Genomic DNA, 17823 nt, shown 5'->3' on the forward strand with positions numbered 1-17823 from the left:
GGAGAAGTTCAAAGTTATGGTCAGGGAAATGCACATGCTCCTTGGATGGCTGACCCTAAAATATTCCTAAGGAGACATTCAATGGCTCCCCATGGTCTATGGGAGAAAAGCTACACTCCTTAACCTTGAATTCAAGGCCCCCATTATTTGGCTCAAAATCATCAGAGCATCTTTTTCCTATGCTCTTCCCAATTCCAAATTTGCCCCAGCCAGGTGGGTGCCCTCAATGAATCAAACATATCTGGCTGGGCCATTCCTATCTCTCTATTTTTCTCTTGGCATTCTCCCAGCCTGAAATATCTTCCATTTTGTCTATGTGAGTCATAAGCATTCTCCAACAGCCTGTTCAACTTCTACTTACCATGTAAAAACTTTTCTCACAAACATGCAGCCTGCCCACCCATTCCCTTATACACGTGATTCTTCCAGCAGGCGGCGGGCCACTGTGCCATAGACACCTGGGGGGGGGGGGGCGCATTGGCAGATGTAAAGATGTCTGCCATTCTGCCTCAGGCTGAGAAGCTTGGAGTTTAGTAGGGGAGTTAAGCATGCACACAAAAATAGTGGAAAGGGATCATTGTTGTCAGACCAGTATGTATGAAATTTTATAATAATTCAGGGGAAGACATATTATTTCTTTTTAGAAGAGATGAGGAAAAGCTTAACCTCAAAGATTGAGCAGGACCAAAAAATTTTAACAAAGGACAATTCAGGCAGCAACAACAGGGTGAGAAGATGCGAGGGGCCGCAGGTGCAAAGGTGTGTGGCTGCCTGTGGGACGGTGATTCCGAGAGAGCCCCAGGGTGACGTGCTACGCCCTGGCTGCCCATCCTGTCTGCTGCCCGTCTCAATGTGTATTTAGTTGTATACTTACACATTTTGTTGTTGTTTTCTTATTATTTGTTAATGTCTTATTTCTAAAGTGTTGTCAACGGTTGGAATTGTAGAAAACGTGTTAGGTCCTGCACCTCCCAGTACTTCCCCGTGGGTGGTTAGCAGGGATGCTTAACAAAAACCCTCAGTTTCAAACCCTTGAGATGTGTGTGTACCCTCACATACCAGGTGGGGAATGGGGCCATCAGATACACGTGGTGTAGGGAAGTCCCCTGGCGGCAGGAGGGGGTGAGCGGGGGTTGAGGGGAGAAAGAAGGTCAGGAGGATAAGGCAGTAATTAGAAGAAGGAAGGGGCAGTGCTGAGCAGAGGTGGTGGCTGTGGGATTGGAGGGAAGGGGATGGACTGCAGGGGCAGCTGAAGAGAGACGTTACTGATGAAATAGGCAGCTGATTAAATAAAGGGGCAAAAGTAATGGGGGGTCATGAGAATGCGACTTGATTTCCCCTTAAGTGACTGAGTGAATGGCAATGTCCTTGATTAAATAAGGGGAATAAAGGACTTACCTTTTGTTACTTTGTTTGGAGGAGAGGGAAGTGAGATGAGGTCAGTTTGGAACAAGCTGAGGGTCAGGCGACAGAAAAGACTCTGCATGAGCCTTGAAGGCGGTTTTGCATGAGCACAAACAGGCCCACCTGCTTCTCTCCTCTTCTCTCCAGTGCTCAGTCCTGTCAAATGGGGGAGCAGGAAGGACGAAGGGGTGACTGCTGCCTAGAACACTGATTCCACAGCCCGTGCTGGGCTGGCATGTGAAGCACGTGGTCCTGTGTAAGCCCCCACCGCGCCCAGGTCCTGCCGCACAGAGAGCGCGGCCAGCTGGCGCCGGAGCCATATGCGTGGCTGTAGAGCCCTTGCGCACCATCTCCTGGGGTCTCGGTAGCAAGCAGCTAACTGTGGCCTCTGCTCTTCCCCAGGCTTCCACCTCCACCACAGGCTGCCAGGCCTCATGCCGGAAAGCTGCCTGCTCATCATTGTGGGGGCCCTGGTGGGGGCCATCATTTTTGGCACTGACCACAAATCGCCTCCGGTCATGGACTCCAACATCTACTTCCTGTACCTCCTCCCTCCCATTGTCCTGGAGGGCGGCTACTTCATGCCCACCCGGCCCTTCTTTGAGAACATCGGCTCCATCCTGTGGTGGGCAGGCCTGGGGGCCCTGGTCAACGCCGTGGGCATCGGCCTCTCCCTCTACCTCATCTGCCAGATCAAGGCCTTTGGCCTCAGCGACGTCAACCTGCTTCAGAACCTGCTGTTCGGCAGCCTGATCTCCGCCGTGGACCCGGTGGCAGTGCTGGCTGTGTTCGAGGAGGCGCGCGTGAACGAGCCGCTGTACATGATGATCTTCGGGGAGGCCCTTCTCAATGATGGCATCAGTGTGGTGAGGTGGCCGGGCATGTCCCCGGGAGCGGGGCTCTGGTGGGCAGGCGCCAGGAGACTGAGTCCAGGGCTAATGGAGAGGGCTGAGCAGGCCTGAGCCCAGGCAGGACAGAGATTGGCTTTGGCCAGTGCAGGTGGCCCAAGTTTAGGTGACATTCCTTAGGATGACTGCTCACTAACACTGCTTGCCATTCAATTCCCAACTAGCTTCTTTTTCATTTTTTCATATAGTTTTATTGATCTGAGAGAGGCAGGGAAAGGGAGAGATAGAAACATCAATGATGAGAGAGAATCATTGATCGGCTGCCTCCTGCACGCCCCCCACTGGGGATCCAGCCTGCAGCCCAGGCATGTGCCCTTGACCAGAAATCAAACTATGACCTTCTGGTTCATACAGGTTGGGCCCAACTAGCTTCTTTAAAGAGTGGAAAAGGAGAGAGAACAAATCGTTCTGTAGTTAAACTCAGTGTATCACTGTGCAAACAGAAACTTGCTAAAGGCTTTTCCGGGATTGCTCACTGCAGGCTCACCGCAGGCTCTGTGTGCTAAGTACCTTGTCATGCTGCATGCGATGTGCCAGTGAATGAGAGAGGTGACAGAGGGCCGTGAAACGTGCCCCTTATGTGACAGTGAGGACTGCAGGCGTTCGGGAAATGTGAGAGCAGGGTTTTGCTCAGGAGCCCTTGGAGAGGAGCCAGAAGGACTGAGACTAGCTCAGACATCAAGGCCCAGAGATGCCCGTGGCTGCAGGTGCTAGAATGTTCCGGACTAGCCCTCCCATTGCTCAGTCTCTTATGTTACTGCAAACTTTCACCAGTTGTTAGTCTGAGATTTTTGTGTATACTTTGATACACTTCTCTTATTTTGAAATTTGTAGCACATCACATAAGTAAAACTAGAATGATTTTCAGTGTGAAAGTCAAACCATACAAATTATACAGCTAAAGGCACCAAGCCTCCAGTGCCCTCTTCTCGCCCTGGATGAAACAACCCAATACACATGTAGACATATGTTATCTTACATACATTGGGTAAGATCACGTTATATTTTTGCTTTCACAGGTTCTAGGAAGTGACATCTCTGGGGTAAAAAGTAGGTACATTAAAAAAATTTTTAAGATGCTGCTGTTTTAATCACCACTTCTTTGTCTGATTGATGAGGGAGGGACCCCACTCCTGTCAGGGAATGACAGGTAATCCTGGCCAGATGAGCTCAATAAAGACTAGGGAGGAGGGTACACACACACGCAGGGCCATGGGCCATACACATGGGGCCACAGGCACACACGCAGGGCCACGGGCACACACGCAGGGCCACGGGCACACACACAGGGCCACGAGCACACACACAGAGCCACGGGTACACATACAGGGCCACGAGCACACACACAAGGCCACAGGCACACACACAGGGCCACGGGCACACACACAAGGCCACAGGCACACACGCAGGGCCACGGGCACACACGCAGGGCCACGGGCACACACACAAGGCCACAGGCACACACACAGGGCCACGGGCACACACACAGAGCCACGGGCACACACACAGGGCCACGGGCACACACGCAGGGCCACGGGCACACACGCAGGGCCACAGGCACACACACAGGGCCACAGGCACACACGCAGGGCCACGGGCACACACACAGGGCCACGGGCACACACGCAGGGCCACGGGCACACACGCAGGGCCACGGGCACACACGCAGGGCCACGGGCACACACACAAGGCCACGGGCACACACGCAGGGCCACGAGCACACACACAGGGCCACGAGCACACACGCAGGGCCACGGGCACACACACAAGGCCACGGGCACACACACAGAGCCACGGGCACACACACAAGGCCACGGGCACACACGCAGGGCCACGGGCACACACACAAGGCCACGGGCACACACACAGAGCCACGGGCACACACACACAAGGCCACGGGCACACACGCAGGGCCACGGGCACACACACAGGGCCACGAGCACACACACAGGGCCACGAGCACACACGCAGGGCCACGGGCACACACACAGGGCCACGAGCACACACACAGGGCCACGAGCACACATGCAGAGCCACGGGCACACACGCAGGGCCACGGGCACACACGCAGGGCCACAGTGGGGTGTGAGAGGCAGGCTGAGTAGTGCTGAGAGGAGGCTGCCTCCTGGCTCCCATGGACGATGAGGTTTGTTGTTTGAAGAAGTCCACCGGCTAACGGGGGCTGGAACCCACCACTCAGGGAGACGCAGGAGCTGTGCCTGGTCCCCTCTATAGGAAGGTTATTGCTGGGGGACCTCATCCACAGGGTCAGAGCGGGGAGGGCCTTGCGGTTACCCACTGGAGACCCTCCATGTTTTAGCACGTGTCAAGGTAGAATGCAATATTAGCTCTTACACCACGGCTGCAAATGTTTTTCGGAAGGTAGAGACCTTACATTTCTGCAGACAGTGCACTGAGCATGTTTCCTGGCGTCGCATCAACAAGGGGCATGTTTTCTTCATGTTTCCCAGCCTGACGAGCAGAGGGAGCTCCTGCCGGCGTTCGCCTGTGGCGCGTGGCAGCATCTTTCCAGTGGTTGTGGGTGATTGTTTCTCATGCTGAAAATTGGAAGCTTTACTCTTTGGGGGTTGCCATATTTAAAACAATACAGGACACCCAATTAAATTTGAATTTCATAGAAACTACAGGTAATTTTTATAAGTATATCGCAAATATTGAGTGTTGTCGATTTTTCTTGGGGACTGTTTATTGTTTTTATATTTAACTAGAGGCCCGTTGTATAAAAATTCATGCACTGGAGGGGGCGTCCCTCAGCCAAGCCTGCCCCCTCTCACAGTCTAGGAGCCCTCAGGGGCGGGAGTCAACCCGGCAATCAGGGGAAGGTAACACTCCTATCACCCCTCTGCTGCTGCCACTGCCAGCAGCGCAAGCCTCAACTGGCCCTGGTTACCTGAGCCTCGGGCAGCCTTGGGTGACTGGGAAGCCACCATCTGAGGCTTGCCTGTGCCTCAGGCCAGCCCTGGGCAGCTGAGGGGCTAAGGGGACTGGGGGACTCTGAAGGCAGGCACACAGAGTGACCAGACACCCCTGGTGGTGGGCCCAGCCATACCGCACCACCTGCCACCCTGGCGGGGCTGAGGGGACTGGACACCGCCATCTTGTGGCTGTGGGCGCTGCCATCTTTGAAGGCGTGGCAGTTAATTAGCATATCCCCTCTTTATTGGCTGTGGGTGCCACCATCTTTGAGGGCGTGGCAGTTAATTAGCATATCCTCTCCTTATTGGCTGTGGGTGCCACCATCTTTGTGAGGGTGTGGTCAATTAGCATATTCCTTCTTTATTAGATAGGATTGATTTGTAAGAACTCATTAAATTATTTGCATTTTAAACTCCTCAATATTGCATAAAAATCAAGCATTTCCTCCCATTCTGTTATTTTTTAAAATTATGGTATCCATTATTCTATACAAGGTTTAAATTTTTATAAGGTCAAATCTAACTGAAGCATTCCTTCATTGCCTTGGGGTTCTTACCTTGCTTAGGATTGTGCCTAGCCAAAAGACAGGCAGCCATACTGTTTTCTATTTCCCCTTTACAATTCCTTATTCAGTCACCCGTCACATAGCATTTTATCCTGAGGACTTACTTCCCAAAACTAGAAAGTGTGGGGGAACAGAAGCTCTTGAGAAGTAGCCCGAGCTTTGCGGGTGGATTCCGCAGGTAGCGCCGTGAGGTGGGAAGGGAATTTATTTATTCATAAGCACGATCTTTAGCCGATGAACAGAGTACCAGAGTCGCCAGCCTGCGCCCACTTTCCCGCTGGACAAGGTCCCTGAGAGCCCAGGTGTCGGGAAGTTGCTAGGGAGCCGGGGCTCCAGGCGCCCACAGATGTGCCCTTTGCCCAGTGCGGCCCTGGGCCCTCAGCATGACTCCTCGGAGGGCCCGCCCACCCGGACCTGTGGCCCAGGCTCTCAGGGAGGGAACTTGGGGTCTGTGTGTGCAGCTCGCCTGGAGAGCCGCTGCTCTGGCTGAGTGAGGTCTGTGTGGAAGGAGGACCTCCTTGGAGGGGCGCTGAGTCTCTGAGCCGCTCCGCACCTTCTCCCTCGGCTACTTTCACATTTCCGTCTTGTTACCGTGGAGTGAGTGTCCTCCGCTGGGACTTTGCTGCGAGGCCTGGTGTGTTCATTTCATAGTGATTCTCCCAGATGTCCTCGTCTGTCACTGACGTCTAAGCTCTTCGGGCGCCTAGTTCGCTGGAACCCCCTCCACGGGCAACCCCCCGAGTGACAGCCTCAGGCCGCGCTGGGCTGCCGTCGAGTAACTTCTCATCTCAGCCTTCCCTCATAAGGGGGGCTCCCTGCGCCCCAGTGGACGGGCCTGCACGCTGGTGCTGAGAAGGAGCCCCGTCACCGCAGGGGAGCCTTTGCCTCCGTGGCCGGTGCCGCCCTGGGCCAGCCTCCCTTGGGATCAACACGGACAACCAGTCGCAGCTGGGCTTCCCTTGCTTTGTTTTTCTAGCAACATCTGTTTGACTTTCCAAAGTTTAATTGCTTCCACTTGGACAATCTTTAAATGACAATTTACTAGCAAAGTGCCCAGGGCACTGCCCTGACCTCCGGGGCCAACGTCCTGGCTCAGAGATTGCCCACGCACCACTGGGGTGCCCTCGGTCGCCCACAGCACAGGGATGTGCAGCGTGCGCCGGCCGGCGTTCCTGCGGGTCGAGCAGCCAGGGCAGATTAGAAAGCAGCTAATGTGGGCGCAGCCGGTAGTAATGCGGCCCAGCTGCCTGGTGAGCGAAGCTGGCCTCGCCCTTCCACGGGGAGGGAGCCTTCCCAGGCCGCGGTCACAGCAGGCCCTTCCGCAGTCTGAGTCACCCGGGCGGCCTGTGATTGTGGTTCCATGCGACAGCGCTCAGATGTGTGTGCACCAAGAGCGGCCTTCTCACCGGGAGAAGGGGCTCCTGCAGAACTGCCATCATCTTACCAAACGGACCCTCCGGCCTCTCCTCCCGCTGGCTTCTCCCTCCTGCTCAGTGTTTTGTTTGACTCTTATCACCAGAACTTACTCTTAATTGTGGGCGAAGGGAGCAGAGACGAACCCATTGCTTACAAATAGCTAGTGTCTCCAGCTGATCGCACGGCACCAGCACAGCGGGAAGGAAGGAGCATTAGCTCCTGGCCTGTCGCGTCACCTTCACACCGGTTATTATATTGAATCTTCACATGTTACTCTGAGGATGAATCATACCCGCATTTCACAGATGGAGAAAGCAAAGTAAGTTAAAATAAACTGAATGAGGACAAAGTTCCAGCCAGTGACAGACAGCACAGTGCTCTGGGCCGCCTGGTCCCAATCTCTTCCTTTGGTTATTGCTGGGGGACCTCAGCGGTTACCCACTGGAGACCCTCCCTGCCTTTTGACTTTCCACTCAGGGCCCTGGCGGGGGGCGGGGGGGGGGGGGAACAGCCAGTGGTGCTGACAGGGAGGCGGGGCTCACATCCACTTGGTGCAGCAGCGCTCTGTCCACGGCAGAACTGCCTGGCTTGGCCACATCCAGTGTGTCGGCCCTGGAAAGACGCTGAGTCTCTGCCTTTCTGTGAAAGCGACATGCTGATATAAGCTAGCTCACAGAGCCCCTGGAGCCCACACTGAGCTCTCCGCCAGGGAGAGGCCAGGCCAGCAGCGTGACTGCTCCGGGCCAGCTCGCGGACTGGCATGGTGGCCGTGTTCTCTTCACAGCACCTGCTGTTCACTGTGGAGCCACATCGTTCATGGGGCAGACTGTCCTCACGCTCCTTCTTGGTTTCCCTGGATCCGGCTGCTGAATAAGCCAGAGTTTCTGTAAAGCCCCTCCCTCTCCCCTCGCTCACTCTCTGACAGTCCAAAGGGCCCAGTGGGCCGGCTGAGATCTGGCGCGGCACCCGGGCTGCAGAGACTCTGCCCCAACTGCTGCCCCACGCCCTCTCCCTCCCGCCTGCAGTCCATCCTCTAGGAAGGGGGTGAGAGAGAGTCTGGAGGGGCACGAACTGCCAGGCCTCGGGCAGAGAAGTCACTTAATGTATCGCATGTGACTTCCGTGTGGCTCTGTGTCCAACACACACTGAAGAGCTGCCCTCGCTCTTCCCCGCCAGCAGTGAGAGGGCGGCTCCGAGCAGAGACAGTGTAACCTTTGGTTTTGTTTCTTTCCTTCTTTCTTTCTTTCTTTCTTTCCTTCTTTCTTTCTTTCTTTCTTTCTTTCTTTCTTTCTTTCTTTCTTTCTTTCTTTCTCTTACCTTCTTTCTTTCTTTCTTTCTTTCCTTCTTTCTTTCTTTCTTTCTTTCTTTCTTTCTTTCTTTCTTTCTTTCTTCTTTCTTTCCTTCTTTCTTTCTTTCTTTCTTCTTTCTTTCTTTCTTTCTTTCTTTCTTTTCTTCTTTCTTTCTTTCTTTCTTTCTTTCTTCTTTCTTTCTTTCTTTCTTTCTTTCTTTCTTTCTTTCTTTCTTTCTTCCTTCCTTCCTTCCTTCCTTCCTTCCTTCCTTCCTTCCTTCCTTCCTTCTTTCTTTCTTTCTTTCTTTCTTTCTTTCTTTCTTTGTTTTTGTGTTTTGTTAATCCTCACCCCAGGACACTTTTCCATTGATTCTTAGAGAGTGCGGAAAGGAGGGGGAGAGACAGCGAGAAACATTGATGTAGAGAGACAAATGGATTGGTTGCCTCCACATGTGCCATGACCAGGGCCGGAGTTCAAGCCACAACCGGTACATTCCCTTGACCGGAATCGAACCCGGGACCCTTCAGTCCGCAGGCTGACACTCTATCCGCTGAGCCACACCAGCCAGCGTGAGCCTTACCCTCTGTCCGACTTGCCCTCCAAGATGCATGCTTATTGCTGCGCTGGATCCCAAGTCCCAGCCCCTGATGCTGGAGTGTCTTCACTCTCCTCTCCTCTGCCCTCCCCACCCCTTCAGCAGCCTCTGGCCGCCTGGCTGCCAGTGGAGCCTGGGCTTCCTCTCCAGCAGCTCCCCATCGCCACGGGCCGCGTGTAGCACTGCGCGCTGCTGAGGAGTCCCGGTGGCAGGGACCCTGTGAGGAGACAGAGCCGCAAACAGCAGAGGCCCCAGAGGCTGCTGGCCTCGAGAGTGACACTCCGCTTGAGAGTGGATTTGCCAGAGCAGCCGTGAGCTGGGCTGTTTCCTCCTGAGAGTTAAGTGCCTCCCCTGAACTTCAAATTGCCCAAGCCTACATGCTGGGGTGGGTGGCAGTGGGCGGGTGGGGTGGGGGTGGCGGTGGGGTGGGTGTGGGGGTACAGAGAGCGAAGCGTCCTCCCTTCCCACCCGGCGGGGCGCCGTCTGCCCTGGCACTGCGCTGGGCACTGGGCATGTAAAGGCGAATGCGCTGGTCAGCCGCAGGCAATGGCTGTGACGAGGGCCAGGCCTGGGCCCTGGGAGCGGTGAGGACAGGTGACGGTGCCGCCCAGGGGGCGTTGGGCACAGCTCGCCAGGGAAGCTGCCTGCGACCCGAGGAGCATGGAAGGCCACTCGGGGTGAGCCTCCTTCAGAACCCTCTGCGGCTCGCCTGTCCCTCCTCCGCGGGGTCCTGGCGGCAGTGGCGCCCCCAGCACAGTGAGGGGCCCAGAGCCGGCGAGGCTCAGCCTCAGTGCCTCCCGGCTGCGACCTGCAGCTGTGGCTTTCAGGTCACCGCCCCCCCCCCCCCCCGTCTGGGTCTCGGTCCCGTTCTGGGGGGACGTAGCTGTGTGAGGGTGGACGTACGATGTACGTCTTTACCCTGAGGCGCTTAAACAGCACCTGGAGCGTGAGCATGTGGTGGCTGGGCTGCCGCCCGGCCTGGGGGCTCCGCCTCCCTCCAGCCACTGCAGCCCCCCTCCCGTTCGCCCAGCAGCCGGCTCCGGCTCGGCCTTCCCGTGGGCAGCGCCATGCACGCACCTGGCCACGTGTGAGGGGGCGCAGGCAGCGTCTCCTTTCCTCTCGTGGCCTCTCGTCTTACTCAGGCTCGGGGTCGGAGGTGAGATGCTCCGGCACCTCTGTGATGGCACATTCCTCCAGCCAGGACGGTGAGAGCTCGGTGTCTAGGGGGGCTTGAACCCCCAACTGTGTGACCTGGAGCAAGCGCTCCACCCTTTTGTGCCTCAGTTTCTCTAACCTCGGAGGGTCATTCGGAGGAGGTGTGCACTAAGACTCAGGCGCCTGGCGGCCTCCCGCCGGGAGAGGCAGACCCAGAACCAGGCAATCCGCTGGCGTCTGCTGCAAAGTGGGACCGAGCCCGAAACCCAGGCCAGGGCTGCGCAGCCTCCCCAGCTTCGCCCTGTGCCGGGAGGGCCCACCGGCCGCTTCTGATCCACGGGGGGGCCGGCAGGTGTCTGCCCACCCAGCCCAGCACCCAGACCTTTTCCTGCGCACCTGCAGCAGCCACAGCTTCCCGGGCTTTGCCGGTGTGCCGCCCCCCCCCCCCCCCGCCACACCTGCCATTGGCAGTGAGCTATGGTGCTGGCTGTTCGGGTCCGTGGTGGGGAGGGGCCGTGTTATGAGTTTGTGGGTCTAAGTCTGTGTGCATGTGAGTGTGTGAGTGTGTGTATGTGTGTACGCCTGATACACACACACGAATAGCTTGGGATGCTGTGGGTCAGGCAGGCGGTGGGAGGAGCTGGGAGGAGCGTGGGCAGAGGGCAGCCAGTGTTGGCAGGTCCCACGAACAAGGGAGTTGGCGGCAATGAGCCCCACCTGCCCGGAGGGGCAGACCTGACTGCCAGCCTGCCCAGCTGGGAAGGTGGTGACCCCGTCCCCACACGCCTGGGTGTCCGCTGCAGACCCCCTCCCCAGCAGCCTGCACACGGCTCCACGCCATGCACCCCCAGAGGCCTGCGGAGGCCACCGGCCAGCCACCGCGGCACTAGAACCCTCACAGTGGGTTCGCAGGCACGTGTGTGGGCCATGTTCTTCCGGCGGAAGAAACAGACGACTGAGATGGGAATGACATAAACCAGCTTTCCCAGCCGCTGTGGCTCCCGGGGCGCTGAGAGCTCACCTAGTCGCACGTGTAGCCTGCGGGTTTGGAGGCCCTCTTCAGGAAGCCAGGCGCAGCCCCGGAGGTGTATTTGAAAAAACACACTTACGGAGAAAAGCCAACTCTCTTCAAGCTTTAGGGAATCGTCAACAGGAGAACAAAGCATGTGGAAGCTGCTCTGTGGGCGCGGGCCGCCTGCGCTGCCCCAGCCGAGCGCAGCGCCGGGCCCCGGGCACGCCCTGCCTTGGCGGAGCCACACCTCCGAACGTCTCACTTTTCTCTTTTCTCTGTAAGTTCTTCCTCCCTTACAGTCACCCAGGACCTACTCTTCTGGATCTTCTTATGGTCCTTTCAAGCCACAGAGCTCTCCTGGGAGGGCATGTAACCCACAGAGCTCTCCTGGGAGGGCACGTAACCCACAGAGCTTTCCTGGGAGGGCACATAACCCACAGAACTCTCCTGGGAGGGCACGTAACCCACTGATGGAAACTATGGCCGTGCAGGAAAGCCCACAGCCTCAGGCAAGGCTTCCGCAGTCAGGGGCTGTCAGCAGCCTGCCCTCCCCACAGCACATGTACACACCTTCTCAGGGCGTGGTGGGCCCTGCTATGGAAAAAATACGCTCCGAATTATGTGAAAAGCCCCATAATCTGGCTGTTTGGGGAGAGCTACTTGACAGATAACTTTTCTACAGCTTCCTGTGAGGACGTAATGAACAGTACCCAGCAGAACCTGCTACCCCGCCCGCTCTGTACCATCAGGGCCAGGTTATGGGTCAGAGGCAGAGCCACTGTTCTGGCCCCGGCTGCGGTTGTCTGTGTCACTCCTGACCAACCAGGACCAGCAATGGGTCATCAGTGAGTTTTAAACTCACAGCATGGGAGGAAACCATGGTCATGAAGTCCAACTCCTTCAGATTGGAGATAAAGTTCAGTCCAGTTTGATTGAGCCTGAGCTCAAAGTGTTTATTTGAGGCCCGGTGCATGAAATTCAAGCACAGGCAGGGTCCCTAGGCCTGGCCAGCAATCAGGGCCGATCGGGGCCTTCTGGCTGCCAGCCAGCAGGGGCCTCCCTTAGTTCCTCACAGCCCCCTGGTGGTCAGCGCACGTCATAGTGAGCAGTCGAATTCCCGAGGGGACAATTTGCATATTAGCCTTTCATAATCTTCAGCTCAACTCCTCCCTGGAGGTCAGGGGTAGGGGGCGGGGCGGGATCAAAATTCACATCCTTCTAAATCCCATAACTGGGTACTCTGGCAACCAGCCCCCATCCTGAAGCTATCACCTCATTAGCATAAGCTTAGGTAAGGTTGCCCTCATATGGATAGCAACAGGTCCTCTCACCTGTCACTCAGGAAGTCACCAGCTCGGCCTGGCCGGTAGCTCCTTGGTCGGAGTGTTGTCAGTACACTGAAGGGTGGGGGATTCCATTCCCAGGTGGGGCACATACCCAGGTTTCGGGGTGGATCCCTGGTTGAGATGCATATGGAGGCAACTAATCAATGTTTTTTTCTCTCTCTCTTCCACTCTCTAAAATCAATGGAAAACATATCATTAGATGGGGATTTTTTTTTAAATGGCTTTTAGGGGTGGAGCGTGGGGGGAGGGGCAGTGTGGCAGGGGTGGGAAGGAAGGTCTGCGCCCTCCCCCACCCTTTGCCTGATACCTCAGGCTGTTTCTGAGTTGAATCCTTTATATGAAAACAAACCAGTAATAAGAAGTAAACTTCAACCGTGTTTGTGTCTGTGTCAGGAGACAAAGACAAAACATATATATCACACACACACACACATACACTGAGTGGCCAGATTATTATGATCTCTGAACGCATAATAATCTGGCCACTCAGTGTGTGTGTGTGTGTGTGTGTGTGTGTGTGTGTGTGTATACATATTAGAGGATTAGAGGCCCAGTGCATGAATTCATGCATGGGTGGGTCAGGTCAGACTGGCCAGGGGGAGGGGACATGGGTGGTTTGCCGGCCTGCCTGCTGGTCGAAATCCTGGTCGAGGGGACAATTTGCATATTAGCCTTTTATTATATAGGATATACACTGAGTGGCCAGATTATTATGCGTTCAGAGATCATAATAACCTGGCCACTCAGTGTATATATCTTATTACATCACCATATCACACCCCACACCGAGTAAAGAGGGCCAGTAATCTGGGTCCCATTCGTGCTGTGGACTGGTTTGAGATTTAGCCTTGGCTACTTTGCTCTCCACTGTGTGAAAATACATGCACATCACTGTACGTCAAAATGAGTCCAAAGAAAATCTTCACAACGATGACAGCCAGAGCCTGGTAATCTGAAAGATAAGAATTGGTTTGTATGCTGTCAATACGCATTGTGTCTGTAAATGTGGTCTTGTGCGTTAGATGCACCGCTTTAACTTCTGAAACTGCTGTGGCATCTTCCGGGCAGGCACCGTGGCATCCAGGGACAGGGCTGACCTGAATGGCTTTCCCAGGCTCTGGAACAGACTGGGTCGCTACTTCTAACCTGGAGAGCTATGCAAAGGAGTTTTTGTGTGGCAACAGCATGCAAATCTTTGAGTCTCAGTTGAATTCCCTGCGTTTTCTCTGAGTTTGAGAGTCAAATAAATTCTCAGGCCCCACCTGGGTGCGTCCAGTCCCACCTTGTCAGGTCAGTGGAAGCGTCTGGCGCCTCCACTTGGCTTAGCTCGTTGGAATATGAGCACAGCACCCAGGGCTTCCAGACCCGGGTGTGGGTTGCTCTGAGGTCAGGCAAAAAGTGGAATTGGACTAAACAAACTCAGAGAGTTGGGATACAACCACTAAGTGTCGTTTGGCTTTGTCCCAATTTCTTTTTCTTAAAACGGGGCTTCATTTTGCTTAAATAAAGTAGACCAGTATTATACCAGTTTGCAAAACATGGTTGATACGTAAACAGATTGTTGACCCCATTTCCTTGAGGTTTAGCCTCTGCCCCATCTGATTGTTGTCTTTGCTGTGGAATAAGAAGCAAAGGCTACAGGGTGAACTGTGAGCCCAGGCTCTGGGCCTGGCCTTCCCTCTCAGAGCTCCTGCTTCACTTCTCCCTGCCTCAGAGCGGCCTCTCTGCAGAGGTTCGGTGCCAGTTCTGGACTCACCAGTGGCATGACCGCAACCAGCAGATCACCACAACTTCACAGAAATGTGAACTAAGTAGAGAAATGGAGAAGCATTGGGAGTAGGCATCACATGGGCTAGGGATTTTCTGGGGAGTAAGGTCAGTGAGAAAGTGTAGCCAGTGGGGTCCAATCAGGGAAGAGAAACCACAAGTAGGCTAAACAGCATATGTGAACACTAATGAACAAAACAAACTTAGAAACAGACTCATATAGACAGGCAGCAGCTGACACCTGCTAGAAGGGAGGGGTGGGGAGCTGGTGAGAAAGGTGAAGGGATTAAGCAAAAAAAAAAAAAAAAAACATCTCAGAGACACAGACAACAGTATTGTGGTTACTAGAGGGAGAGGTGAGGGGAGTTAGGAGAGGGTAAAGGGGGATAAATGGTGATGGAAGGAGACTTGACTTTGGATGGTGAACACACAACACAATATACAACATATTGTAGAACTGTACACCTGAAATCTATATAATTTTATTAACAAACTAGAGGCCGGTGCACAAAATTTGTGCACTGAGGGGAGGTGCCTCAGCCCACCCTGGCCCCTCTCACAGTCCAGGAGCCCTCAGCGGATGTCCTACTGATGGCTTAGGCCCGCTGCCTTCAGGCCTAAGCCGTCAGTAGGCCTCCCTCTGCAGGAGGCAATCTGGCTGATCAGGGGAAGGCGCCGCCCCCATCACCCCACTGCTGCTGCTACTGCTGGCCGTTGCAGCTGCCAAGGTGTTTTCATAAACACAGACTCCAGTCCCTTCACCATGAAAAAATGACAACTTTCTTTAGGCATTTTTAAGATGTCTCTTTCATAGGATATGACATTTTGTTCTTTCTTTTTTTTTTTTTTATCCTCACCTGAGGATATGTTTCCATTGATTTTTAGAGAGCGGAGAAGAGAGAGGGAAAGACAGAGAGAAACATCAATGTGAGAGGGACACTTTGATTGGTTGCCTCCTGCATGAGCCCTGACCTGGGCCCCGGCCAGGGAGGAGCCTGCAACCTAGGTCCATGCCCTTGATCAGAATCGAACCCGGACCCTACAGTCAGCAGGCTGAGGCTCTATCCACTGAGCCAAACCTGCTAGGGCAGGATATGATATTTCTTAGCCCTCCAGCAGTGGACCTTCGTTTATTCCTCCAGGAGTGAGGTGGAAAAGCCCTAGATCACCTTCTTGGATTCTTATTAGGCAAGTTACCAAGAACACTGTGAGTAGCATACAGGGAGCTTAGCCAATGAGTGGTCATAAAAGGTGTTCCCTCTGCAGCTCACATGCAGAGGCGGAACTGCTGGCAAGGGCCTGCCCTTGGCTGTGAACGGGCTCTCTCCCTCTCCCTCTCTCTCTCCCTCTCTTTCTCCCTCTGGTCCACTCTCTCTAAAAAGCAGTGAAAAAATATCCTCTGGTGAGTATTAAAAAACAAAACACAGAATAACAGGCCTCCTCCTTGGAGATGCTGAATATGTAGGCCTGAAAAAGAATTCTTGGCTCTGTGATGATCCTTACATGAATTTTATTAACAATATTTGGAAAATTAGCCTAAGCCACACCAATGATTCAAGTTTGTGCTTTTCTGTGTTCCAGGGAAGAATCAAATGATCTTTTGTTTTATTGTGTCAAAACAAAATTTTGCATGTGTTAAATACATAATTCTTATTCAAATACATAATAGCAGATGCAAAAGTTCTATTTAACTCAGTGAAGGGACTGGCAGGATGATAATGCTGTTCAAAGGAGATTGCCAAAGATGAAAGCCTGAAGTAAAACTGCTAAATTAGATACAATCTGGCTAATGTCCTATAGGACAATAAAACCATCACTTTTTGAATTGGTTTGTCTTCTAGACAGAAATTAGTTGCATCTTTAAAAGCCTAAAAATTCTTTTCATCTTCTCACTTTGCTGATCATTATATGTAACTTCCCAGGGCTGTAAAATGTCAAAATATATGGAACTTATTTAATGTAAATAGTGTGTCAGAGTTATGTGTTTCATAGGAAAGGAAATGATCATTCTGTGGACCTCGAATGCCCCAATTACACTGAGAGGACTTGCTGACAGTGTTTTACTCCGGGCCTGCAATCGGCCAGCCCTTGCCTCTCAGGGACTGTTATTGGCCGCGGAGGCTGTGGGCCAGCCCCCGTCCCTGTCTGAGTCCGCTCAGGGCCTCTCCTGCACGCACAACCTCCTCCTGTCCGATTGTGACCCATTACGGTGTCCAGGCCTAATTTGCATATTACCTCTCTCGATAGATAGATAGATAGATAGATAGAGATAGATAGATGATATAGATATGACCCTAATAAATTCAATGAAAATTTTAAAAACTGCATTAAAGGAAAGCCTATAAGATATAAGGGACTCCCTGTGGTAGCCTCAGGCTGAGAGATGGCCTGCAAAGAAGGACAGAGTTAGAAGGGGTTTCAGTCTCGCTGGACAAGGCGTGGATGGGGCACTGGGCCCGGAGAAGCTGCGGGTTAGCCGGCCTGGAGCTGGTGCGGAGCTGCTGGGCAGACAGACGATAGACCACCCTCCCGGGGGCGGACAGGAGCAGTCAGCGGAGCACCTACCTGCAGGGGATCCTGCTCTCGGGAGGGGAAGGCAGGCAGACAGAGAAGGGCTGCTCGAGGGCACCCCTGGCCACCGCCCGCTGCACAGGCCTGCTGGGCTTACCCCAGCGATCACCAGGCAAACTACCACTTTCAGGGCCCGTGGCTCTGGCAGGATCCACACGAAGTCCTCCTTCCCGCACGCTGACCCTCCCAGGCTGTGACGAAGTTGCGGGAAGCCCCTTCCTCCTCCATGTCCCTCTGCTGAGAGAGCTCCACATGGTGCTCACGTTAAAGAAGAAACGCTTATAGGAGTTTCATTGTTGGCTGTAGAGCCCGTATTGAAGGGTGCATTTGGAGCTGAGAGGAGATAAACTGGTCATGACAGGGAACTGAGCAAGAAACTGGCACATAGTAGGTGCTCAGTGATTGAAAGCTGTGAATATGATAGTTATTCAGAAAAACTGGATGCATTTAAATTAGTTGGAATACATTTAAAATTGTCATGTCATTTGTTGTTGTGAATTATTTAACTGACACAAAGTTAAGAATCTGTGTGTGAAATAGTGCTCAACTCTAATTCATGTTTCTTTTCTTCTCTTGATTTTCTGTTTGCCCAGGTCTTATACAATATACTAATCGCCTTCACAAAGATGCACAAGTTCGAAAGCATAGAGCCTGTCGACATTTTGGCTGGATGTGCCCGATTCATTATTGTGGGGGTTGGGGGAGTCTTTTTCGGCATTATTTTTGGATTTGTTTCTGCGTTTATCACACGTTTCACTCAGAATATCTCTGCAATTGAACCGCTCATCGTCTTCATGTTCAGCTATTTGTCTTACTTATCTGCTGAGACCCTCTATCTCTCTGGCATCCTGGCGTGAG

The 17823-nt window shown here is 53.6% G+C and overlaps 1 protein-coding gene across 1 annotated transcript in view; it reads left to right on the forward strand.

Annotated features, from left to right (window-relative positions):
* Window positions 1-17823, forward strand: part of SLC9A4 (solute carrier family 9 member A4) — a gene marked incomplete at both ends in the record, with an annotated part of 76864 nt that overhangs the window by 3548 nt on the left and 55493 nt on the right. Inside the window, 2 exons of the mRNA XM_079791493.1 lie at window positions 1807-2270; window positions 17559-17818. Of these exons, the coding sequence (XP_079647619.1) occupies window positions 1807-2270; window positions 17559-17818 (724 nt within the window). The remainder of the gene's footprint in view (window positions 1-1806; window positions 2271-17558; window positions 17819-17823) is intronic.

The sequence above is a fragment of the Cnephaeus nilssonii genome (assembly GCF_951640355.1).
Source record: "Cnephaeus nilssonii genome assembly, chromosome: 15".
In the NCBI taxonomy this organism is placed as follows: Eukaryota; Metazoa; Chordata; class Mammalia; order Chiroptera; family Vespertilionidae; genus Cnephaeus; species Cnephaeus nilssonii.